At 36.3% G+C, this 25,866-nt stretch overlaps 2 protein-coding genes and 1 long non-coding RNA gene across 4 annotated transcripts; all 3 read right to left on the bottom strand.

The window, feature by feature from the left end:
- On the bottom strand, nucleotides 1-3,152 carry LOC122826391. The gene is made up of 3 exons (XR_006369779.1): nucleotides 2,901-3,152; nucleotides 2,600-2,812; nucleotides 1-727 (listed from the first exon to the last, which is right to left on the bottom strand). It is a non-coding gene; the product is annotated as an uncharacterized LOC122826391 (long non-coding RNA).
- A 3,763-nt stretch (nucleotides 3,153-6,915) lies between these two features.
- On the bottom strand, nucleotides 6,916-11,154 carry LOC122826452 (tetraspanin-8-like). The gene is made up of 9 exons (XM_044108316.1): nucleotides 11,002-11,154; nucleotides 10,273-10,326; nucleotides 9,403-9,522; nucleotides 9,254-9,328; nucleotides 8,853-8,942; nucleotides 8,605-8,706; nucleotides 8,494-8,526; nucleotides 8,307-8,390; nucleotides 6,916-7,179 (listed from the first exon to the last, which is right to left on the bottom strand). The coding sequence occupies exons 1-9, from the start codon at nucleotides 11,059-11,061 to the stop codon at nucleotides 7,087-7,089; spliced, it is 711 nt and encodes a 236-aa protein (XP_043964251.1). The 5' UTR covers nucleotides 11,062-11,154; the 3' UTR covers nucleotides 6,916-7,086.
- A 2,079-nt stretch (nucleotides 11,155-13,233) lies between these two features.
- Nucleotides 13,234-25,373, bottom strand: LOC122826632. 2 transcript variants are annotated; one of them, XM_044108742.1, is made up of 10 exons: nucleotides 25,146-25,373; nucleotides 21,348-21,431; nucleotides 18,539-18,604; nucleotides 17,842-17,967; nucleotides 17,589-17,663; nucleotides 17,255-17,350; nucleotides 16,714-16,799; nucleotides 15,182-15,272; nucleotides 15,019-15,102; nucleotides 13,234-14,532 (listed from the first exon to the last, which is right to left on the bottom strand). In XM_044108742.1, exons 1-10 carry the CDS (start codon nucleotides 25,296-25,298, stop codon nucleotides 14,410-14,412), a joined length of 984 nt encoding a protein of 327 aa, XP_043964677.1. In that variant the 5' UTR covers nucleotides 25,299-25,373; the 3' UTR covers nucleotides 13,234-14,409. The 2 variants fall into 2 exon arrangements, with proteins under 2 accessions (XP_043964677.1, XP_043964678.1); XM_044108743.1 differs by lacking the exon at nucleotides 25,146-25,373 and adding an exon at nucleotides 20,651-20,765 and having other exon boundaries at nucleotides 21,348-21,423.
- Between the last annotated feature and the right edge of the window lie 493 nt (nucleotides 25,374-25,866).

The following is a 25,866-nucleotide window of genomic DNA, read 5'->3' as shown; positions in this document are numbered from 1 at the left end:
AACTAACCTTTTACCCATTTGTAGGGTTTGTTTTCACACACCCGACCAAACTGTATGTGAAAACAAACACCTAAAACACCACCTTTTGTTACAAAGATCAGAAGTTCTACATTTCACATACCCAACCGTGTTTTCATGAGTGGAACATTCTGCATGGAAAAGAGCGACCCATTCGTTGTACTCGCTTTTAACTAAATAAAACAAAGCCTAAGCTGAATCCCTTCCTACAGCCTCAAAAAATGTATTTCCCACAGGTCACAAGACCACAGCAACTGATTCAAACACTAAAACCCAAAGAAAGAAGGATTTAAAACAGCAAAATCCTTCTCAGCTCATTGACTCTCAGCAGAGAATCAAACCAAACCAGCACATCAAGAGGCCTAGCGTTGGCCGTCAAACAATAGCATCAGCGACATAGCACAGCAAAACCCGCAACAGCTCCTACCCTGAGACGTCTTCTGGACCCGCCATTGGAACAGTTCTTTGACTTAACCAACCTTTGATGGGTTGGGCGGGGTCCGCCAGGCACCTTGTAGCGATTCCTCAGCTTGACGGAAGCGATCCTCAACTTGATTGAAGGGAATCCTCAGCTTGATTGTAGTACAGCCATAATCGATCAGCTGCTAGCTCCAGATGGCATTATATCTCCTCAGATGTTTTAGGGACGCCAACAACCACACAAACCGCCGCTGAGAGGCCATGGTTGGGTCTCTCCTTGTGTGCTGCTCTGTTTAGACACAAAAATTGACTTCACTGATGTCTTTGGTGGAAAAAGACAAAGATTTATAATAACTTATATTAGTTAAGTTATTAAAATAACTTACTGAATAATAGATTAATGAATAACAATGAATAGAATAATGGCAGCAAACCAGCAAAATGCAAAGAACTTTGCACAGTTTTCCCCTCAAACTAACCGACTGAGTTGAGTAATGCTGTTGGATGCAAGTAATGTTAGCTAAGAGATGATTAGCTAATACCAACACAGCACCTTGAGCTTGTTAACAAGTAGCCTGTAGGCTACTGGTGTTGTTTATGTTCAAAACTGGGTAGTACTTGTTACATTCGAGTAACTTTTTTTGGAAAAAAGGTACTTATAAGAGTAGTTTTATTGCACTGTACCTTTGTCTTTTACTTGAGTAATATTATTGCTACATAGATTCATTTTACCCCCATAGAATAAGCCGATAACATATGGCAAGTCGTTTTAACATAAATTCAGTTTCGTCTGACTATCCGTAATTACGTTCTAGATATCTAAAAATGCATCTTGACTAGACAAAACTACATTTTGACTATCCGGAATGGTAATTTAAGATATCTGCATTTACATTCTGACTAGTAAGAATAATAATTCAAGATATCTTCAATAACATTTTGACAAGTCAAAATTCCTTTCAAGATATCTCAAATTACAACACTGGACGAGACACATCCGTGATTACAATTTTTGATATCTTGAACTTAATTATGACTAGTCAAAATTACTATTATAGATATCTGAATTAAGAATTGCATGGAAGCCCCTTTGTACTGTCCAAACAGTTGCCTGCAGAATTTTATGTTTCCTGCACCAAATTGCCAGTAAATGCCACAACATAGAGAGAACTCAGCAATGTTGTATATGTGGACAACACAAAACTTCATCAACTATAAGACAGCTTCTCAAATCTGCAAAGAATTTCCTGTTTATGCATTTCTGACAAATTGAATGCACTTAAAAACAGCTTAGAAAAGCTATAAATGCTACTGTCAAAGCATTTTCAACATGTAAGTGGAGCAATTTCAAACATCTTTTTTTGTTCTATTTTTCATTGTTTTATTAAACTTTCAAATTGCCACGTAAGTCAGGGACGATCTGACTATACAGAATACATATTCAAGATATCAAAGTCATTCTGACTAGTCAGAATGTTAAACATATCTTAAGTGGAAAAGCTGTGTAATTCAAGATATCTCCTACTCATTTAGAGATATCTTAAAAGGAATTTTGAGTAGTCAAAATTACAATTCAAGATATCTTTATTTAGTTTTGTCTAGTCATTATTTGCTTTTAAGATATCTATAATTTAATTTTCACTAGTCAAAACTACATATCTCCTATTTAAAAATAAATTTAAGCTATCTCAAATGATGTTGTCATTTGAGATATCTTTAATTAGAATTATGACTAGTCAAAACTAAAATCGAGATGCCTTGAATTTACTTTATGACTAGACATAATTTAATTGTAGATATCTGAAATGTGTATTTCAGATAGTCACTAATTGACTGTGGATATTTTGAATTGAAGTCTCCATACACCTCTATGGTAAATCTGACGTCATTTCGACTGATCAGAATGTAATTAGAGATATCTGAAATAGGTATTTTATCTAGTAAAAATATAATTAGAGATATCTTAAATCGCTAAAACGTCTAGTCATAAAACAATTTGAAATATCTGGAATGCAAGGGTGGCAAAACCGAATTTATGTTAAAACGGCTTGCCATAGCTGAGCCCTCCCCCCCACCCCCCTGTTAAACTCGTCTGGAGCCGGGGCTGTCGTCGATGAAAAAAGACAAAAACTTAGAATAAAGTTTCCGAAATATAACTTACCAAATAACCAACGCAGCGTTTTCCAACATGGCGCTCCCGCGGCCTACTTGCCATCACAGCAGCCTATTCGTAGGTAAAGTAGGCCTTGTTGTCCATAATCGATCAGCTGCTAGTTCCAGACGCCATTATAGCTCCTCAGGTGTTTCAGGGACGCCAACAACCAAACAAACCGCCGCTGAGAGGCCACGGTCGGGTCACTCCTTGTGTGCTGCTCTGTTAAGACACATAAAAAATTGCTTCACTGACGTCTAAGGTGGAAAAAGACAAAAACTTAGAATAAGGTTTTCGAAAAATAACTTACCGAATAACCAACGCAGCCATTTCAAACTTGGCCCTCCAGCGGCCTCCTTGTCATCACTGCGGCCTACTCATTGGTCAAGTACAAGACGCCAAACCAGGCCTCGACGAACACTGACAGATTACAGTCGGATCCACAAACATTTCAGTCATTAGGCCTGGCGTCCGCTCGGATTATCAGAGAATGTCCTTTTTAATCCACGTCCCAAAATTCATGAATATCAGACCGACTGTTCCGTGTCTCGGTGAGGCGAATGCTAGCCGCTCTTTTTAAAAAAAAAAACCCTCACGTTGAAGCTGCGTCATATTTCTATCCAGCATGGCGCATGCGCGTCACGCTCATTAATAACAAAAATGGCGCCATTCGCCACTGTTGCCAGATTTGAAATTTTCCAGTCCAAACACAGGGTAAAACTAAACCTGTAAAATCTGCCCAACTGCAAAGAAACAGTACGAATATAAAACCTCCAATAAAACTCATATTAATAGCACGAGTTAATATAGCATAATCTGTGATTAGATTATGTTTTATTCATAATCTAATCATAACCTAATATATTTTTAGAATAATTTAGAGAAACACAAAATTTTACATTTATTTTTCATAATGTAGGACTGATTTTTTAAAAAGTTTTCAAAATGTAAACTTTTCTAAGAACTAATACATTTTTAGAAAAATCTAGAGAAACCTAAAACTATGAGGGATAAACTTGCATTTTATATTTTCAAAGCTTAATAACAAACTGCTGCTCCAGTATGTCCTGAGTCTTATGGAGAATAAAGAGTGTCAAATGATAATCAGTAACTTATGTAATAATTATTTAAATGTGCCATTAATTTATTAAAACTCTTCACCGTCCATAGATCTGTGTCTTTTGATCCATCATTAAATAATATAAGTTTATTCATAAATTGCTTATTTAAAAATGTACAATAAAGTTTTGTAAAATACATTTATCTTTATCTTTTATTTATTATTTTTTTGTAAATATAAGTCAACAGATCTTAATTAAATGTTCAGCTTGGATTTAATTTAAATGTAAATTCTGAACTTTTTGTCATTTTGATATTTTTGAACTAAATAAACTATTTACTGGTCAAAATCCAGAGCTGTGCAGATTACTACCAACTTCAACTGTGATCTCTACAGAAATAGACGCTTGGCCTTCAGCGAAACCACCTGTCAGATCCACTTTTCTGAATCTGTGGGACTGATCACCTGTCTGAGCTCGGGGACGTGGGAGGGGCTCCCGGCAGGATGGTGGGAGACAGTAGGACTCTGGCTACCATAACATCACTGTCTCCCACTCCCAAGTAAGAAGCTGCTGCTGAACTGCAGAGCTCCTTCAGTGACAGTTTGCTGCATCGCAGCTCCAGCTGCTGTTAGACTTTGTAACATCACTACTCCTTTCTGGTATTGGCACATTCCAGCTGATATTTGCAAAGTTTTTCTGAGTTTTGTGAATAGTCTGCAACTTTTTGTATCTAGATATATGCACATTTTGTACATTTTTTAAATTATTCAACTCAGTTGCACATTTTTATTAATCTGAGTATGCTATTTATAATAAATATATTGTATTATTTTCCTTATGTTGTAAATTTGCCATTAGTGTACTACAACTGTACTGTATCATACACTATGTGTGTAACATACCTGCTATAATTAGCATAATTTGTAATAGCTTGCATCATACTGGTATTATTGTGACTATTGATATTAGCCTTATGGGAATAGCAAGCTAAAAAAAATACATTTGGGATTTAAAATACAGAGAAGTATTTAAATGTGCCATATCATTTAAACTGCACATACCATCCCCACCCTGAAACATTCTTTCTTTTATTCTGTTTATTTATTTTTTCATTTATTTTATCGTTTGAATGTCACTTCAATTTAACTTTAACTGGCTGCTGATACACCAAAACCTCCTCACTCTGGGACAATAAGAGATATTTATAATATTCTCTGCGCTTTCCACTTGAGTTTTTCAAGTTTAATACAGTAAAGAGCACAGAATATAAATCTTGTACCACATTTTGCAATTATGAATGGCTCTATGTTTGTTTACATGGAAGTTTGTAAAGGTTCACTAACCTGAAAGGTATATTTAGGCTTTTATTTTGAAACGAAACATAAGCTTCATATTAAATGGCCAAAGTAATCCAATGTTGAACAGTGGTTTGTTTAAACAGTCACATAAAGCCCCAAATAGTTATTTACTGGCCTAAAGAGCCGGTAGTTCTAAATGGAAGCTCAGCCCTCTGTTTTAACTGAGTGTTAGTTAGAACTACAGATATGGCGTTTTTGTAGTCCTATTTATTAGCATTAGGTCAAAGGCTAATGCTAATGAACTGCCCTGCTGTGGAAGGCAGTTGCCTAACCTGAGAGAAAAAGATAACATAGGCCAATATTATTGCACCAGTGCACTAACCTGAGAGGAAGGGATGTGCTGTGGTGGCGCAGGGGTTAAGCACAACCCACATAAGGAGGCCTTAGTCCTCGACGCGGCTGTCGCAGGTTCGATTCCCGGCCTGGCGACCTTTGCCGCATGTCTTCCCCCTTCTCTCCTTACTCACTTTCCTGTCTATTAACTATCAAATAAAGGCCACTAGAGCCAATAAAAACTTAAAAAAAAAAAAAAAACCTGAGAGGAATATTGAGGCTTTTATTGTGAAATTTCCATTAAGTTTCATTTAAAATTGACACACTAATCCTGTGTGTAACAAAGGTTGTTTAAAATCAGTTATAAAATCCCCAAAACACAAGTAGTTATAAAGGCCAGCTCATTCCTAAGAGTTCTGACATAAAAACTACAGTGATGCGTTTTTGTAGTCCTAATCAGCTGCTCTGCCCTCATGTGTTCCGTTGCTATGGTAATGGATCAGCTGCTAACTGTCAGTGTGTGTGAAACAGAAAGGTGGAAAAAGAATTCTATCTTTGTGAGACACCCAGTCAGTTAATATGGAAAAAACACTCAGAACAAACCTTTGCCATTCAGGAACCAAGAGACATATTTGAAAACCGTTTGAAGCGTATGAGAGGGCTATTTGTTATCTCCGATAGTACCGCAATTCGTATTTGTACCTCATTCACAGTAACTGCAGTGATGATGAGACAAAAATAGTGTGTGCAGAGCTCAGAAAAGTTTCAGAAATACATGGAAGTGAATCAGGGAGAGCGTCAGTTACCCTGGCGCATGATTTCGCTCTGAAGCACCTTGACAGAAAACCGTAAATGCTAGAGAAATATCGAACACATTTTACCGGAGCAGGCATGCGTATCAATATCATGACCAAGTTTAATACTGATAGGGCGATATTTGTGGGCGTAACAGCGATTTCAAAATTGCTTTGGGGTCAAAAATCTGCTTAAATTCTCACTCTAAAAAATGGCAGTTGGTTTCAGTTATGCTCTGCGTTTTGGCAGTTGGAAATTTTGCTTGTTTTTCGCTTTTTACGTTGCCAACGTAAGTCCGATTCCTTATAAAAACAATAGCTCCCTTCTCGGCATCGAGCCGCACGTTTTGATACCACTTTTGTGGGTGGGCTCGCAGCGGTACGCCGCATTAACGGTGACGGAAGAATAATAAATAAAGAGACATTCTATTGGGTGTAGAACAATAGGTGCCTGCCATGCAATGCATGGAGGCAGTGACTGACTTGCAAGTCAGTCACTGCCTCCATGCATTGCTATGGGCAGGCCCCAATAAATCTCTGTTAACTAGATATGATCATGGCTGCTTTTCACTGTGTCTGTACTTTCTACTCCGCTACATTTCTATGACGTGTTCCATTCATTGTGTTTGTTTGAAAGTAATCAATGACCTGTTAAAGAAATTACTGTAAATAATGGAGAATTTTGTTTTGTTTTATTTCAATGTTGTGATAGAAATTAAGAAAATTAAGATTTTACTGCTGCCACCTTGTGGTAACCAGACGTTACTACAGAAAAACAGATTTATGGTTTAAAATAAACAAAAAAAATTGTTTTTTTATATTGAACGTTTGTATTTTTGTAAGATTCAGCAAACAGAACAGGAACATTTTAAGGCTAAGCAGTTTTTCCAACTCTGGAAAACATTTAGGAATGAAATTAAATCAGAATAGAATACATTGACCTGTGGGGTTTGCAAAGCATTTTCAATATTCTTGCATCCTGGCACAAAACCCTCCAAAATATATTAACTTTAATAATCCCTCATTTCAATATCTGGCTCTCCGACGTTGTCATGACAACTGAACTGCATAATCATTTTGATGGCGATGATCAAACACATCATCTGAAAAAGCAAGTGGACAAACAAGTGATCAGAAAAAGGAAGTTTCCATTCCCACAATATGGTATGATGTGATAAACAAAGAAGTTTTCTGCTCTTGATTTTCATGTTTCTGCCGTCCTGTTAAAGCGCCACTGCTTAAAGAATCATTCAGGCTGCATACCTGTTAAAAACCCAAGTTTTTAACAACGGTAGATAGATGACATGTTATGATATGTTAGAAACCATGTTTTCTCTGCTCATAACTTAAAGCCCTTATTCAGAGACAACCTGTAAAGAAAAGACTGCGAAAGTGGCCACAGGAAGCTGAAGCAGCTCTTCAGGTTGAGGCTACGGATCGGATCGCTCTCGGCCAGCCACATGGAGCTACATCTTCTCTAAGTCTGTTGTTGAACTTCATCTCTTCTGCCGTCATCTGTTGGGGCAGCAGCAGCAGAACCAGGGACTAAAAGAGGCTCAATAACCTGATGAAGAAGGCTGGTTCTGTTCTGGGAGCGACTGTAGAACCTTTGGAGGCGATGATGCAAAGAAGGACTTTATATAAAATCAAGAAAATTATGGAAAACCCTGAACATCCTCTTTATGGGCAAACAGAGTGTCTTCAGTCAGAACCCTTACAAAAAAATCCCATGAAAATCTCATGTGATCACATGTGATTTTACCACGAAACGTTCCAAAATCACACGTATTCATGTGCTTTCACATGTGATTCACATCATTCACATGTAAAAATTTGTGTGAACCACATGTGATCACATGTGAAAGTCACATGTGATTTTCATGTGATTTTTTTGTAAGGGAAGCATCTTCAGATATGCTGTAATACAGACTGTTTCAGGAAATCTGTATTTGTACTTGGGTATTTTCATACAGTATGGAGATAGTTATAGAAGTTTGTTCTGAAAGTCTTTTACTTTTTAATCCGTGGGAATCAAACAGATGAAGATCCTGATGGTCTGAGTTTATTTTCACAGTCCAACCTGTCAGATGAACTCCTGCTCTGCCTCCATTTTTATGTATGTTTTTCCAGTAGCTGTGATATTTTTTTATCTGGTCATATTTTACTTTTGACTTGTTCTCCCTCCACATCATTTAACAGTTTAAAAAAAGAGAATATGAGCAAAACTTACAGCAGCTATAGCAAATCCAAAGAAGATGCCGAGATCAATATTTGCTAGATGTTCAACATCAGCTCCAATGATTTCTCCACACGACTGCGGAAGAGAAAGTGGGCAGAAAGTTACGGACTGCAGGCTGGAGACGAGACAGAAAGGTGAAGCTAAAAGTGTTTCATTGGTCGGGTGTTTGACTGAATACCTTGGAGTAAACATATGGTGGCTCAGTGGATCCCTGTTAGAAAAAACATCTTCAAAGATTTGCAGATTTTTTTTTTCCTGCATGATAATTGTTAAACGTTTTTAAGCTCACCTGTGTGCTGGGTTTACATTGTTCATGTGAAGACGTGCAGTGACAGGATTCAGGGATGTCTGAACCCCAGTCCTCGACTCCAGTCCATCCACAACACCGAAGCTGCAACACAAAACAAAACCCTAACAGATGCTTTCACTTTTAGATGATTATTTCTCCAGAAGAACTAGTATCCATGACGTCTTTTATTAAAAATATTTGTCTGTGTCTCCTTTAAGACACCACCAGGGGGAGCCACTGGGTCTTACAGGTTCTTGTCGGGATATTAGCAAATCTTTTTTTGCGTCGTTTTTCAGGATCTCCTTGGCAAATTCAGCACTTTGACCTCTTTCCATGACCTAAACAGAAAAGAAGGATAAAATTATTTTAGACAATTTTCTTTGTGTGAAAAGAAAATTCACACAAACATAAACCAGGAAATCCAGAACAGAAAAATGAAATGTATGTTTAGTTATTGCAGGTTCATTAACTGGAATCATGTGTATTCATTTCATGCCTTGTTGTTTATATTTTTACCTTTCAGACTCTTTTTTATGTAATATTTTTAATGTGTTTTATTGTCATTTTGTTAAACTTCTGGTTTCAGCTCAATGCCTGCTGCCCAGACTGACCTGCCATAATAACTTCATCTTTTCAAACAGTAAATTACCTGGCTTTTAAAAACAGCAACATTAATCCCAAAGATGATCATGACGGCCGTTCCGACGCCGTTGATGACTGCAAACTGCACAGAAAACAATCAAATTAATGCTACATTTACTCTCTATTTGAATGAAATACTTGAACTGGTGCACATACAGCGATGAGGCAGCATTTACTCCTGGTCCACGTTGAACATCTGCCAAAAATGGAGATCACGACAAGGCCGATGGCAAACACCCAGAACCTCATCATCCTGGGGGCGTTCAGTTCTTCCATCTGATCAGGGAGCAAAAACACAAAACTTACAGCAGAAACTGGCTGTTACACAACATGATGAACATCCATCCATCTAATTCTAAAACCAGGCGCCAGATTAGAAGTCAGTATCTTACCATCGGTTGATCTTGGTGTTACTGACCTTCATTCAAGGTAAAAGTTTAACTGCACCAAAAACTATTAGATTTTCTAGTTCAGAGAAACTTTAAATCACTGGACTAAAGCAGTAATTTAAATCACGTAATTACCAACATTTACAGCCTCAAATCAAATTATTAGTCTCTTCACTCACTTATTGTCATGAACAAGTTTATTTGGGGCGTTCTGAGTTTTTCAATGATGTCAAACAGAAATCAAAAAGGAAGTTGCTATGTACTATAAGTGTTTGCCTTAATAACACTTTTGGTTTATCGGTAATTTAGAAGCACAATTAAAACAAAAAATAGACTTGAGTTGCTTTGACAGAAACAAAAATCCTCTTCTGCTTTATTAAAGTCTGCAGACCACACAGTTTGAGAAAGACTGGACCAAAGTGAGTCTGAAGAGACAATTTAAATTCATTTTTCTGAAGGCTTTTCAGTCTCAAACTAATGTGTAAACACAGGATACAAAGATTTATTGAACACAAATACTCACAGGATCTCATCTAAAAATATGAACGATCTCCTCAAGTAGTAAATATTCTTCTGAAACAGTGACTGTTAGGACTTTAAATGTGAAGATTTAGCAGTAAAGCTTGTTGTGTTTTACCAGTTTCTCAGATCCAGTCTTGTATAACAGGCAAATAAAGAGAATCCCAGAACCCTGAAGAAGAAGTTATGCATAGATTTACTCAACAAAAACAAGGAAAATTAAACAATATATTTAAAAAAAAAATCTAATTTCCAAAAATGAAATTGTGAATATTAAAGAAAACATCATGTGTCAGATATAATTCAATATCTTAGAATGTAATAGTCACATATTTGATCTACATGAGGCAATATTTTAAATAAATTAGTTTAAAAATGGTAATTTCTTATGTTTAGTTATTGCATAAGAAATTATCACATTTGTAATTTCTGCATTAAACACTGGAGGGCGCCACAGACTGAACGATGCTGGACATAAAAACATTTATTAAATGAAAAATAAATGATTCAAACGTCTAAAAAATTATAGATATTTATATACATATGATTTACATGAACTCAGTTTAAAATAAATAAATTCTTGCACTAAATAAACAGAAAGACCAGGACTTTATAACACTCTGTTTTTTAGGCATCAGAAAAATAAACATCATATATCAAAATGATTATTTTTATATTTTTATTTCTGCCTCTTCTTTCTAGCATTTTTGCCATGAAAAGCAAAATTCTGATTATTTTTAGCTGCTGGCCTCAAAGTGTTTTGTGTTAATGAACTTTATATAAACGTCTTTAGAAAGAATGATAGCAAAAATTATCAATTTACTTAAATTAAAGGTATTTTACTCACCCCAAAAACACAGTTGAAGAATATAAAACCATTCTTCAGACACCAGTTATTTTTTTCCATACTTTCTGTCTTACTTTGACTAGACCGCAGAGACAGAGAGAACTGAACTGTGCAGAGACGAAGGTGAGTGTCGATAAAACCGTCTGCAGAGAATCTGAGCAGTGAATCATTTCAACATAAAGAGAAAACCTGCAGCCAATCAGTGAAACCGACCAATGAATGAATGAATGAATGAATGAATGAGTGAATTACCTGATTAATTTGAGGATTTCATTTCCACACTTCAAGACTTTTTCAAGCAAAATTAAAGAAATATTTTTAACAATAATACTCAAAAACTGTCGAGACGGGCAGAATCATTTTGGACACATTGGACTGACACCAACATCAAATGCATTTTAGAAGTTCAGATGAGAATCTACATTTGTTTGATTATTTTAATTTTAACATTTCCAGCTACCTAAAAAATCAACTTTTTGTTCCTGACAGTTTGGTTGGGAGTTGCATGTTTAAAAGGTTTCTAAAAATGTCCTTTTAGAAATGATAATTTGTTACTACAGGTAAAACACTGAAAACCCAAAGTTTGTTCTTAACAGTTGTAATTTTGCTAAATAAAAACATTTGTTACCTAAATGTACAGATTTTTATTGGCAAAGTTACAGAATTTAATAAAATATATGTTAAGCTGCTTCTAAATGTTTTCTTTAGTGGTTTAAAGCTGCAAAGAGCAAAATCAACATTGACTGTTGGCTGTTTAAAGAGGACGCTTAAATGTTAACGTCTGTCTGAATGTGGTTTTCACACCACCAACAAAAAAAAAAAAAAAAAAATCTGCTAACAGGTGGAGATGAAGAGAGAGACAACGACTGGCTCGAAAACATTTCCTGCTGCTGATGAACTCAGATTATTTCTGCAAGGCAGCAAAACCAGTGACCCCATTTAGTGGCAGCTAGAAGGGAAATTTCACCAGGAAGAGAAAAGCAGAGAGAAGCTCAGGAATGTGGGAATGGACAAGGTTTTACACTAATGAGTCAGATTTCAGAAATATAACCGTCCACCACTCACATACAGAGGTCTTAGTTGAAGGTTTGAGTCCCAGCCTGTTGACCTTTGCCCCCTCTGGTGACAACTGTCAGACAAAGGCCATGAAAGCTGGAGAAAACTTAAACAACTTAGATAACAAAGTCAGAAAAATGTTTTAATTAAAAATCTAAAATTGCTGAAGAGAGAAAATTTGGTCAGTTATGCTAGCTTGACTATGACAACTGTCACATTTAGATGTGCTGTGGAATTTGGTGTGTTTATTTTCAGTTATAACATTAACAACATGCATCTGGTCGTCTCTTTTATATGCTCCTCCCTGTCCAGGTGAAAACGTCGGCGGGTTGAAGGTTCCTTCATGGTCCAGTTCAACAACCCGTTATTCAAATGAGCTAACGCAGATCTCAAGGTTCAACTGGAGTCTAAACGTACAAACCTTATTTTTCTTAACGTGTCACTTCCTGTCAGATGCTTGCGAAGATATGACATCATCATCTGGGATCCCCAGATGAATAATTTAAGTGAATAGTCTCTCATTATTCTGGCTTTTAGAAAACATTTTGGTGATCCTGACTCTCCTAAAACAAGAAAAGTTCAGTTTGTCAGCACAATATTCTGTATTGTTCACCACAGATTGACTTGTAGAGCATTCACCATTAGAGCAATCTGATTCTAGAATTAGAGCAATCTGATTCTAGAATTAGAGCAATCTGATTCTAGAATTAGAGCAATCTGATTCTAGAATTAGAGCAATCTGATTCTAGAATTAGAGCAATCTGATGCAGAGTGATGTGGTTAACCCCAGATTACACTTCACTCAGCTGCAAACCCCCAGCTGCTCGAGAAGCATGCGGGTGAAATGGGCGCTGGCGCGATAAATAAGCTCTAAAATAAACTCTAAAATAAACTCTAAACCTGCTCAGTTTCCTTTTAACTGTAATTAATGGAAAACTGACCAACATATTTGACGTGTTTTGATGTTTTTGTTTCCTGAATATAAAACGTTTTCAGATTGAAGTTTTTCTCCCTTCATTCCATCAAAACTGACTGAAGGTTAAGAGTTCAATATTACTGTAAGTATAATTTTACATATGTGTTTATTCTTTTTCATTTAATCATTAAAATTAAGAAAAAAAAGTTGCTGCTGCCACCTTGTGGCATTTAGATGTAACTGCAAAGAAATCACTGATGTAACTTTAAAGTAAACTCATTTTATTTACAAAGCACACTTCAGAAAAGAATACAGCATTTTTCTATATATTAAATTTTAAAACATATTCTGCAAACATAGAAACATTTTAAGGTGAAGCAGTTTTTCCACACTGGCTCCCATTTAGAAAATAATCAACATTAAAAGCAGAAATTCTGATCCAGAGTCTCTTCAGTCCCTGTAGGACCAGATTTCCCAAGAAAACAACAAAAACACAACAGAAATTTGTGTCATTAAAGAAAATTAATCTTATGTGCAAAATGCTCTAATTAGAACTTCATGTTTTCATAAATGTAATTATCAATTTGGGGTTTTAATTTGGGTACAGAAAACTAGACAAAAACTTGGTAACAGTTGGTGGTTTTGCAGTGCAGTTGTCAGAAATGCATTAACTATTCCTAACGGTTCATACTTTCAGAAATTTTGGAAACCAAATATCTGGAAACCAAATGATTTGAATGAAATTTTCCAGCTGTTCGAAGGAGAAGAGAAATCCAAAGTCCCATAAAGTTTGTTTGTTTGGAGAGAAGTGAATGCGAAACTGAACTAAAACGTGAACTTTGATGCAGTTTGAATGCAAATGTGAACACCAAGCAGACTGGAGACGGCTCCAAAAGCAGGAAGTGGACTACAGTACAGGGAATTCTGGGTAAATACACCAAAACACATATGCTAGCCCTGCTAGCCTAGCGCTAAAGGGAGAAATGTCTCGTAGACTTTTGTAAAAGACTAAAGAAAAATCCTACAACCGCTAAAATCTGTTGCTACTCCAGTTTTGTTTTCATTTTGTTAAGGAAAAAGTTGCAAGCAGAGGATTGAAGGAGCGCCCCTACAGGCGAGGAGGGGAACAGGTTTTTCAAACAGGTTTGGAAAAGAGAAACAGCAGCTGAAAATGTAACAAATGTTTCAACTTTGGTCCCAAATCGAACCGAATCCACTGGACTGTCAGAGAAATTCAAACATGTGCTCTCAGTCGTGTGTTTAAACAAATAAATCTGTGAAAAACTAAAATTAAAAGCTACGATGGTGGAAACTACAAAAAGTCCAAATGACCCGTTTCTGGTTCTCACAGCACTTCCTGTGTTGTTCTTTCTAGCTCCTCTTAAAGGCTACGTGTTAGCATCAGTGCTTGCTCTGTTTGGCTCAGGGGTCAGAGGTCAGGAGAGGGAAGGTTTGGGTTGGTACTTGACTCTATTAAAGTCATCGACCGTCGTCTCAATCGGAGGTTTCTTCCAGCGATCCTCCAGACCCAGAACCAGGCACAGAACGATGGCAGTTATCTACGACACACACACACACACACACACACACACACACACACACACACACACACACACACACACACACACACACATCGGGTCATATCCGACACACAGGTGGGAACCTTAAACGACCCATGAATCATCGTAATGTAGGTATTTTAAGAAATATGCAACATTTTAAATTTTCTTTTACAATTTTTTACAATTTTTCCAGAAATATTTGCATTAAATTTTCACAAAATGACAGCAAAAGAAATATGGTTTTACATCTGTTTTTTTTTCTTGTCATTAATTTGGAATCAATTTGCTTTTTAAAATTTTAAAATAATTTCCCATCCTTTTTGTAAAAACAAATTCCCAATAGTAGATATTTATCTAAATGTATAAGACCATCAGACAGAATCCATTTTCACTTTGTGACATTTGAATGGAATATTTTCAGTGTTTTAGCTCCATAAAATGGTAAAAATAATAATAGGAAGAAACCAGAAGCTGCTGGTTTACCGTGATGGTGGTGAAGGCGGAGATTATTCCGATCCGGAGTTTGATGGGGAATCCCAGGTAGCTCTTCAGGATGGGACCACAGGGCTGAGCGACAGAACAAACTGATCCAGAGGGGAGGAGGGGCAGAACATCAACAGACTGAGAGTAAAGGAAGCGGCGATACCTCAGAGTGAACCCAGAGTAGATCTGAAGGTTGAAGGTTTGTTCCAGTCATCACACAGGATCCCAGTGAGCTGGAGTTACTGGTCTGAGCGCTGAGGAACGGGGAGGAAACAGTGAGTGAGTTAGGGATTCCTAACTTTTAGTTAGGAAGAAAGTAATAATACTACAAGATGATGTAATGTGACGACTTTATTCTCGTAAAATTCCAACTTTATTCTTCTGAAAATATTCAGATTTTATCCTCCTAGTTTTTCCACTTTATTCTCGTACGACTTTATTGTCTAGTATTATTATAGTTATTTTTTCATTAGTTTGGTCCTAATTGTCTTGAGAGAAACCTTCCCGGTTCTGCAGTAAATTCTTTATTCAGCCTGTGGCCTGCAGGGGGCAGCATTCACTCACATGTGATGAACTTGTGTTAAATAGATTCTGCTCTGCTTTGCTAATTAAAACAGTTAATTATTTCTGTCTCTGTGAGACTATTGAATCAAAGAATAGCAAAGTGAAAAATACATTTCTAACTTTTGCTGCGTGTGACGGGGTTCTCTTATGATTTAGTCACATAATGACTAGTCCAAGTCAGAGATTGTATTTAGAGGATTTTATTCGGCTTTGGGTCAACAGTCTCACCTCCAGCGTGAGTCTCAGCACAGACTGCCAGCCTGTGGAACAGAGCACTGCTTTTAAAGTCACAGGCTCCGCCCACAGACACTCCAAACAATCAAGAACTAAACAATTACTTCCAACTCAAATAAACTCTTAAAGTATACAAAATAATAATAATAAGAATAATAATAACAATAACAGAAATAAATAAACTTGTAAAGAAAAATACAATACACAATTTAATACAAAACACCTGGTACTAATCAGATGACATCATGCAGTCATCATGTGACTGCCTCCTAGCAAGCCACCATCTAGAAAAAAAAAACCTACTTGAAAATAAAACCAGGAAAATGTTTGATAATGAAAATAATGGATTTTGGATGAATGTTTAACTGAAATAGGAACACCGCGTGTGCACCCACAATGAACCTTCTCAGCTTAACCTGCAACAAAAAAGTAAGTGATTGTATATGTGCCTGAATAACTGACATGGACTCTAAATGTCCTACTTCATGACGGCTCCTCCGTCACACTGCGTTTTTGTCTACTTTTCTGTTTTACCAAAACTCTCTTGAGTCTCTGGACATTTTAATGGATTTATTATTTCATAAAACTTTCTGCTTTTATGAAAACATCATAACTACCTGGTCAGGTTGCTGGGAGGTTTTTTCTTTTGCTTTTCTGTTAAACTAAATAAAGGAGTTTGTGTTCCTTCAGAATGATTGGTTCCAAATAAAAATGCATTTCTTAACTTCAGTTTCTATTTCTATGCATCATAATCAGTATTAAAACTAAATGTGTAAGAGAAAAAAATACATTACACAAAATGACTGTATTTAATTTAGATTATCTAAGGAATAAATGAATAAAAAAATTCCTCCAAAAACTTAAATTTGTCACATAGTTCATTGCTGCTGAACTAACCTCAGGCCAGCAGGGGGCGAGCATGAGCAGGAGACAGGAAGGTGATTCCCCCAATCCTCAAAACTTCTTAAACCGCAGCAGGAATCCTTGGAAACAAACAAACAATGAAGATGAGTTTTACTGCTAACCAGTATCAGAAAAAAACAAAACAAACATTCATCACAGAGAAATTCATTTTTATTGGTAATCAGAAAAAAAAAGTTGCAACAGGAAGGCTAACTAGCAATTGAAGTTCTAAAATAGTTAAAAATAGTTTTAAAAATAAAAGATAAAATAAAAAAAAGTCAATTAAAAAATTTTAAACTATTTTTAAAAATATAAAAAATCTAAAAGGAAAGAGTAACTAGCTAAAAAATAAAATACCTTTAAAAATTATAATAATGAAAACAATCATTTAAAAATAAAAAAGTAAATTAAATAAAAAAATTTAAAAATGTGTTAAAGAAAAATGTGGAAAAATTTTTTAAAAACCTTTAAACTTTAAAACTGAAAGTTAACAGAAACACTGAAGCCTGAATTCCTCGTTCATAATGTGGCTCACTGAGGCCTGGAGTTTCTGCAGCTCCGTCTGGATGAAGCGCTCAGCTCTGTGAAGAGGAGTAACGTTCAGGAAAATGTCATCCACAGCGAAGTTCACCTGCAGAACCAGAACCAGAACCAGAACCAACGCTCACCTTGTCAAACAGAGGAACCTGAAAGCCAGATAAATCTGAACAAAATGAGCAGAAACTGCAAGACTAGACAATAATCTGCTAAACAAGAACACATGTTGAATATTAAACAGATTATTTAGTTAAAATGTTAATTTAAATGAAATTACTGTAATGAACTCTGCAGCCCTGCAGGGGGCAGCAGTGACTCAGAAAAGGCGTCACCTCGGATTCAACGTGAACCAACGGAGAGACGACGATCATCAGAGCCACGAACTCCACGAAAATCAAGGCAGAAAACTGCAGGAGATCAAAATATTAAAGTAAAATTATTATTTTGATGAAAGAAATGTTAAGAAAATATCATTAAAAACAGCTGGAGGAATAACTGGAGATCAATATTTAAAATAAACATATTTAAAAATAACCTAAACAATCTGGATGTTGGAAAAAACTAAAACTATATATTTTAAGTTACCAGCAGCAGCAAAAGTTTGTAGTTTGAAACCGCAGCACTGATGCCCAGGACAGACAGAATCACTGTGATCGGGCCGAACACCTGCAGAGCCAACACACCGTCGCTAATCGATAACTGGTCGAACAACTGAAAGAGATTAAAAAAGAAAAACAATCACAGAGTTAACTATACAGGTAATGTTAACTTCATATGAGAGAGGTTTACTTAACCAAACAGAAAATTTTATTTCAGTCACTTTGATGATTTTGGCTTCAGAATATTAAAAATATAACACTTAGATAATTAGGACGTTACATAAAACAAGTAAAAATAAATTTGGCCCCAATTACCTTTCCAAAGAGACTCCAAATGAAGAGCAAGTCACAGAAATTCAATGTATTAAAACATATTTATGGAAAGTTGAGTGAAAGGAAAAAAGAAGCAGCGCTAAACAAGTTAAAAACAAAACACTGGACATCTTCATTTTTCAGATTAGCAAGTCATTTTTTCCTGATTTCGTCCAGAAAAACATTAAAATAAACAAACTTTAGCCCTAATGTTTTCAATATAAACTCAGGGGAAAGTCAAAAGCTACACTTCATTCCTTCATTCGATCAACTGAGGTGAGATTTATGTAAAATAGCCAATAAAATTCACAAATATTGCAGAAAAAAAAGCCATAAAATGTGAGGTTGTGTTTAAGTGTCAGCCTGGTTACCTTGGCAACAGGTACGTTTCCTTCAATTGACGAGAATCCAACACCGATCATCACAACACCAGACACCTGCAGAGCCAGAGAGAAAGTCATGGCGCTTTCCGAAGGGGGCGGAGCCTAACGGAGGCAGCATTCCCCTGGAAACACTTTTTAGTCTTACTAGACGTAATTTTTTGGACGGCTAATTTTTACCTTTACTTAAGTTAAAATGTTGTGTTGATATTTTTACACGAGTACAACTTTAGGCATTGCACCCACTGGGAGTGTTTAGCTGCAGGAGGGACTGGTGCACTTCACAAAGAGACACGATTAGAAAGTGTCTGTTACCCTAACCCTAACCCTTACCCTAGCCCTAACCCTCCACTTTGGAAAGTTGAAGCAACATTTAAAAACGTCGACCAGGAAGTCAAAGCTTGGGGACAAAAATGGACAATAACTCCCAGAAGACCATGAAGTTGGACACAAAACAGCTTCAGGATATAAAAAGTAATTGCTTTGGCCGACGCCTGGAAAACATGATTCCAGCAAACGATTGTGAAAAGCTTTCAAAGGAAACCTAAAACACCGAGTTTGGATGCAACTGCACCAAAAATGATTTAGAAACATGTATAAAATGTATTCAGCAAATGGAAATAATCTTAACCAAAATTAAAACAGAGAAAAGTTTAGCTAGATAAATGTTAAAAAGTCAGTTCTGGTTTCAGCTACATTTGGTTTTAAACATGGATGACTGAATGAGTCCCTGCAGATTCATTCCTCACTGCTTTGGCAACAACAAACCTAAAATAGATATGAAGGTATGCAACCACAGAGAGACAATAGAGGTAAACAGAATGTGATACAAACACCAACAGCTCTTCAGATCCAGTCAGAACCCAAATTAAAACAAGAAGAATGAAACAAGACGGTTAGGTTAACATGAAGCTAATCAGAAATGAGCCTCAACAGTAAAATCCCAAGCCTGGGAGTGAAAGTCTCATGAGCTTTACAGTCCAGTTGAAAAGGAACAGTCGACATAATCACTGCAATCAGCTGATAAGCAGCTCAGCAACAGGAACAGGAAGCAGGAAAAAGTGACTCCAAACGACAGAAATTAAAATAAAAATAGCAGCAGAAGCCAATGTAATCACACACGTTGTTCCTGCTGCACTAATCGAGGTGGACAAGCAGCCGGCAGGCGAGCTTTGGCAACATGCTGAGAGAAGAGTGAGGAAATGTTGTAAAATATACGAGGCGGAAACAAAAAGGTGAGAATTTTCTGGAAAATGAAAGAAATGAGGAAACAGTCGGCAGGAAAACGATAAGAGGAAATGAGCAAAAACTATCCGCTAATTACACCAACATGCTCAGGCATACCCGTACCTTCAAAACTACAACAGCAAGAATATATTGGATTCATCAGATCAAACAGCTGTAAACATGTTTAGTTTTTATTTTATTTATTTATAACAGATTTCCAAAAATTCTACTCCGACCAACATGGAGCTGGTAAACTTTGGATCCTCTAGCATGAGGTTGGCTGATTTAATGACATCACTAATGGCAGGTAAAAATATAAGTAACATGAAGGTTTTACTGCAACACTTAAAGGAGTTTTAGTTTCTGAAAACGTTTTTAAAGCTTGTTGAAGAAAACACAGTATCATCTGCAAAACTGGCGATGTTCCTGTTTCTTTATTGACTCCTGACATTAATTACATCTGAATTGTTTCTTATAGACTTTAGTTTTTAACAATTTAAATAGTTTAGCTTTAAAAAAAGAAAAAATATTTCCCAGTTTCCACAAAAACAATTTAGATGGGAGGAGGTCCTAAAATTATTCCCTGAGGAACATTTTTCTGTAAAAAAACAACCTAGTGAAGCAAATATTTCATGAGATAAAAAAAATCTACTTAAAAAAGAGTTATTATTATCTAAATAAAAAACCCCAGAGACAAATAAAGAAACTAGAATATTGTGCACTAGATGTTTTTAAATTTGCAAGAGGAAATGACTTTGTTCTGTTCTGGTAAAGAAGGGACTCAACATGACAGACCAATGAAAACTCTTCTTTGTGTTCTACCAGCCCAGACATGTACTGGTTTACACCCAAAACCAACACTGGACATCAGCTTACACACGTCTTCTTCATGGGAAAACATGGCGTTGGCAGCATCATGCTGTGGGGTTTAATCCTTCAGGAGGGAGGAGGAGGCTGGTAAACGTTGGATGGAGATAAATTCAGGAAAATCCTGGAAGAAAACTTGTTAGATGGTGGGATGGATGTTGGTCTAGTCAAAGTCCAGAGCCAAGTCTGGGAATATTCAAAACATTACCATTCAATGAAAACTGGTCAAAACCTTCTAGAAAAAATACTAAATATTTAAATTAATTTTGAAAGGAACTGTGTGTAAATAAAGCAGCAGCAGCCTGACAGTTTTGTTCTTTAGTTTTTAACTTCATTTATTGTAATAAAAATGTGGCTCAATATTAACGCTTTTAAGTTAAATAAAGTAAATTGATGAAAACTGATTAAATGTGTTGTTTCATTTCTTCACTTAAAAAAATACACACTTAAATAAACACAAAAATCTGAATTATAAACATCCATACAAAAAGAATAAAAAATGTATTTATGATGTAATAATTAATGATGCATTTAAAGCCACTATCAGCCAAAAGAAAAACAATGTGATGATTACTCTGAAGATGGAAAGCATTTTGGGACGATAATTAGACATTCACCAAATTAACATTTAGATTTTTGTTTGGTTAATCCGACGTTACAGATGAAAACTTTAACTGGAGTTGTTAGCCGTTAGCATTTAGCTTACCAGCAGCAGCACGGTGACGCAGATGGAGAGTCCTCTTAAGTAACTCCAGCAGCGAGCCATGATGACGGCCGTCTGAGAGCCGAGCTGCAACGGAAAGAGCAAAGAGCCGAGTGTGTGTGGAAAAGAGAGAGAGAGCCAGAGAGAAAGTGTGTGTGTGTGTGTGTGTGTGTGTGTGTGGGTGTGTTGTTTAAAGCTCAGGAGTGTTTGGCTGCAGAAAGAAGAACATGACCAAGTTTGGAATACCAGCTGATTGGAGGAGAGAGAGGAGGAGTTTAATTAACAGAAGTGATTAAAGATGGCGGCTCTAAATGACGACAATAGATCTGATTATCTAAAACATATAAACAACAGCTGGACTCCTGAAAAATCTGAAGCTGTAGCAGGATCATTATCACCAGTCATGATGCTAATGTTGTTGTTGTTCTGACCAATTAGCTGCTTTCCTGCCATTGTGTTTGTGTCCGAAACGATCCCCACACAAAAAACATTAAAGCTGCAGGATGGAAGCTTTACAAAAATATGTTTATGTATTTATTTACTCTGTTGCCATGTAGTGACTCAAAGAATCCGTGAAAAGAAAAACCAAGACCCTCCATCTACTATTACTGTCTGAAGACATGCACCAAAAATAGCCAAACGGAGTCGGGAGGCGGGGCTTAGCGCTGTCAATCAACCTCATTTGCCAAATGTGCAGAGAAACAACTTACCTGTAGAGGAAACCTGTTTTGTGGAGTTTCACGGCTAGAACTAGCATAAAGCTCTAGCTACAGTTCAGAATGTTAATAATTATAATTTTCAGCTATTGTTTTTGTCCAGATTTATTGCATTTATGTTCTTCTGGTGCAGAATTACGACGCATGACGTAAAATTTTATTTTACATTTTGGCACATATTACGTAAAATGCAATGGATCTGATTTAGTTCCACAAATCAGATTTTTTGGAGTGAAGAAATGGGAGTTGGGGGGAGAACCTGCTGTGGGGAGGTAACTATGGATACGCTGATGATGCTGGTTTTCAGACCATATGCTAGCTGTTTTCGCCCAATCCTTGGTGTATAAAGAGCTAAAGGCACAACTTCATTCTGCCTGCCAAAAAGCTTTGAATTCAGTTGCTCCATTGAAAGTCAGACATCCAGAACCCGGATTAAACCGTCACACCATCTAAATCTGCCTCCAACTTCTGACTCTCCATTTTCTTTTTCACACGCTGAACTTTTAATTTTCATTAGTTTTGAAAGGTTTTTGAGGAATTTCATCTATTCTGGACAAGGTATTTAGCTCTAAAGCCTAGATTTCTCCAACTTGTGTCGACCCAAACACCTTAACCTCTTGACCTTTTGCCAGTATATCCAGGAATCGACCATGGATGGATATTTGCAGTGAGCTAATCTGACACATTCAACGATCCGGCTCCTGGTTTCCCAGGTGATGGCTCCCATCTATGTCGGAGAGAAAAACCAGACGTCCCATTGACTCCAGAGGTTGTGCTGGTTGCTATAAATAAATGACAGCAGTGGGGTCTGTCTGCAGAAACAAAACCCTTGTTTGGGAGGACCTGACACCACTTTTAATAGTTCTATGACAAAGAATAGCAGCGATCCAAATCGAAGGAGGGCAGTACAATAACCAGACGCCTAGCTAATGTTGAGCAAGGAAGCTAAAAACTCCATCAGTGGTGCATTTTGGTTTAACTTTATGACCAAATACACCAATAATCAGTTTGTTTTTAGGGTGAATAATGTAGCAAAGCAGCAGAGTGAAGCTGAGAGGAATCCTGCGGTCATTAAGAGCCGGGCTGTGTTGACTTTAGACTAAAAATAACCAGAGGAGGAGAGGCAGACTGCGTGTTGCAGACATTAATGTTGCTCCTTGTTTCCAAAGCTCTCTCTCTCTCACACACACACACACACACACACACACACACACACACACACACACACACACACACACACACACACACACACACACACACACACACGTACGTCAGCTGTTCAAAACGGTAAAGCAAAGCGCGTCCGTCTGTCCGGTGAAACATAAACACCATCACAGCTGCTCCACTTCAGGTCCAGCCTGCCTACGTCAACACCAGCATTCGTCTCGGTACCGTTTGACGTTTTAAAGCAAAACACAAACCATGACTGAGAATGTTTAAAATTAAACGCTCAAATAAACACTACAGGAAAAAAAAAAAAAAGATTTCAGCCTGTAGGGGGAGACAAACTGCAACAAAATATTAGATCCACGTTAGAAAAAGAAAAGAAAATTGAATAAAATTAAAGTGTTAGTAGAATAAAGATTAAATGATAAGTTGTGCTATTAGTAGGACTTAATTCTTGTAATAATAATGCAAAATAATTTGTATAAATGATTAAGAAAAGTCATATAAGAATAATATGAATATTCCTGAAATATTGACCTTTTTCTCATATTACGGCTTTATTCTGGTAATATTTCAACTTCATGAGAATTTATTCTGAGAATAAATTAAGTCAAACCAGAATAAAGTTTAATAGGAGAACTTGTTCCATTTGTATATTTCATACTAAGATAAATAAAAACGTTACTAGAATAAAATCCAAAATTACAAGAAGTGATAAGATTTTTAAAAAACAGCATAACAAGTAGTCGTAGGAGAACAAGGTTGAAATAAGGCAAAAATAAAGTCATGATGACTAATTTTATTTCTCTTAAATGGAAAACAAGATTGAATCAAGTTGTGCATCGTGTGACAATTCTCTGATGAGCTGAATGGATAAATATGTTGCTTTTAAAACTCAGAAAAAGGAGAATATTCTATAAATAAATGAGCTACAAACACTTCCTTCTTCAGGCATTTAGGAGCGCCGTGCTTGTCACTAGCGCGCCACTTGCTGGTCACATTTGGCTACTACACCTACTGAAACAAACTAACATTTAATATCCACACAGAGAAAAAAATACTCATAGCTTATAATGAACACATTGCTTTGCAGAGTTTATCAAATACTAGCAGAGGTATAACACAAATTTAATACCAATTAATTCAGCTGAATATAAGGAGCTTTAGTAGGGAAACTAATTGTTTTACAGATTAGAAGAAAATAGAAGCAAAGGTTAAGTGACTAATTTCACGTCCCTGTAAATAACACTCAAAAATCTTACCTTTACTTTGACGTAACTTCTTATTTAATAACTGAAATGTTTTTGAAATTTATACTCAACTTTTAAGTTGCTCTGAGTATCTAGAAAATTGTAAATAATTTTTTGAACCCCAGGTTTTGCTGGGGTTCAACAATAATGTGACACACAGGCACATTTCTCCTCTAATGAGGAAACAATGTCAGTTTTTCTTCATTGACAGCAAAAGAATACAATACAAAACCTGGTAAAAGCTGACAAATGTAATGATGTGTAAAATTCTGTAAAAAATAAAAGTCTCAACTGAATCAACAAAAGGCAGAAAACTAAATAAAGTATAAAGATATATGGACAATGGAATTAACATTTTCAAGCCTCCATTAATTTTAATGGAAGGCATATTTTAATATCTAGTAAAATTATTTAAGATAATGCAATAATCACCAACATGAAAACTAATTTGGCACTCTTCACGCTCCATACAAATTTGTGTACTGTGGAGTTGAATTGGGGCCATAATTTTTTCTTTTCAGTTCAAAATAATTTCCGTTTCAATTATTTTTTTTTAGACATTTCAAATATATTTTTGAACAAATTTTATCTTGATTTAGCGCCATCGTAATCCAACATTGTGAATAAAGTCTCCATCGCTTTTGTGAAGTTGTTAGCAGTTAGCTTACCAGCAGCATGACGTCAGAGAGTCCTCCATTTCCAGCAGCGAGCCACGATGGGCCAAATACTTTCAGTACCAAGTCGTTTGGATCCCCTTGGATGTTTTCCTTCTGAGATTTAGCAAAGATACGCGAGGAGTGACTGTAAGCGGATGTTAGCATTCGGCTAATCGGACACAAAGATCCCGATCTTGGTTTCCAAGGTGACGGCTTCCATTTTCTCGGTTCTTCACAAGTAGCAGAGAAACACCAGACTTCCGGTTTACTGCAAAAGTCCTACCGGTTTCTACAAACATGGGGTCTGTTTCAATTAATAAAACCTTATTATGAGAGGATCTGACGAGAGGTGGCTCGAATACAAAACAAAATAAAATAAAAAAAACCTGCCCCCAAAGTACAAAACTACTTCATGACTAAAAATATCGTGAATAGGTTTAAGTATTGAGTAAATAACCAACAAGTCTGATTTAGGATTAAAAAAGATTGGACAATTTTAAAGCCAGACATTTTTAAAAAAGCATTAAAAAGAAACTATATAAATATTAATACAAATGTAAAACCAAAAGACATTAAAGGCTTTTTTTAAATCATTTAAGGAGTCAATTCTGCCAAAAGACAAAAAAAAGATAATCTAGACTACACATTCTGAAAGTTACATTTGACAATTTATGACATATGGAAGAAAGCTGATGTCGAAAGAAATATTTCAATAAACTCACCTGCATTTAAT

The sequence above is a fragment of the Gambusia affinis genome, linkage group LG23 (genome assembly GCF_019740435.1).
Source record: "Gambusia affinis linkage group LG23, SWU_Gaff_1.0, whole genome shotgun sequence".
Taxonomy (NCBI): domain Eukaryota; kingdom Metazoa; phylum Chordata; class Actinopteri; order Cyprinodontiformes; family Poeciliidae; genus Gambusia; species Gambusia affinis.
Note: the sequence above shows the minus strand (reverse complement) of the source record. Positions and strands in the feature narration are given on the sequence as shown.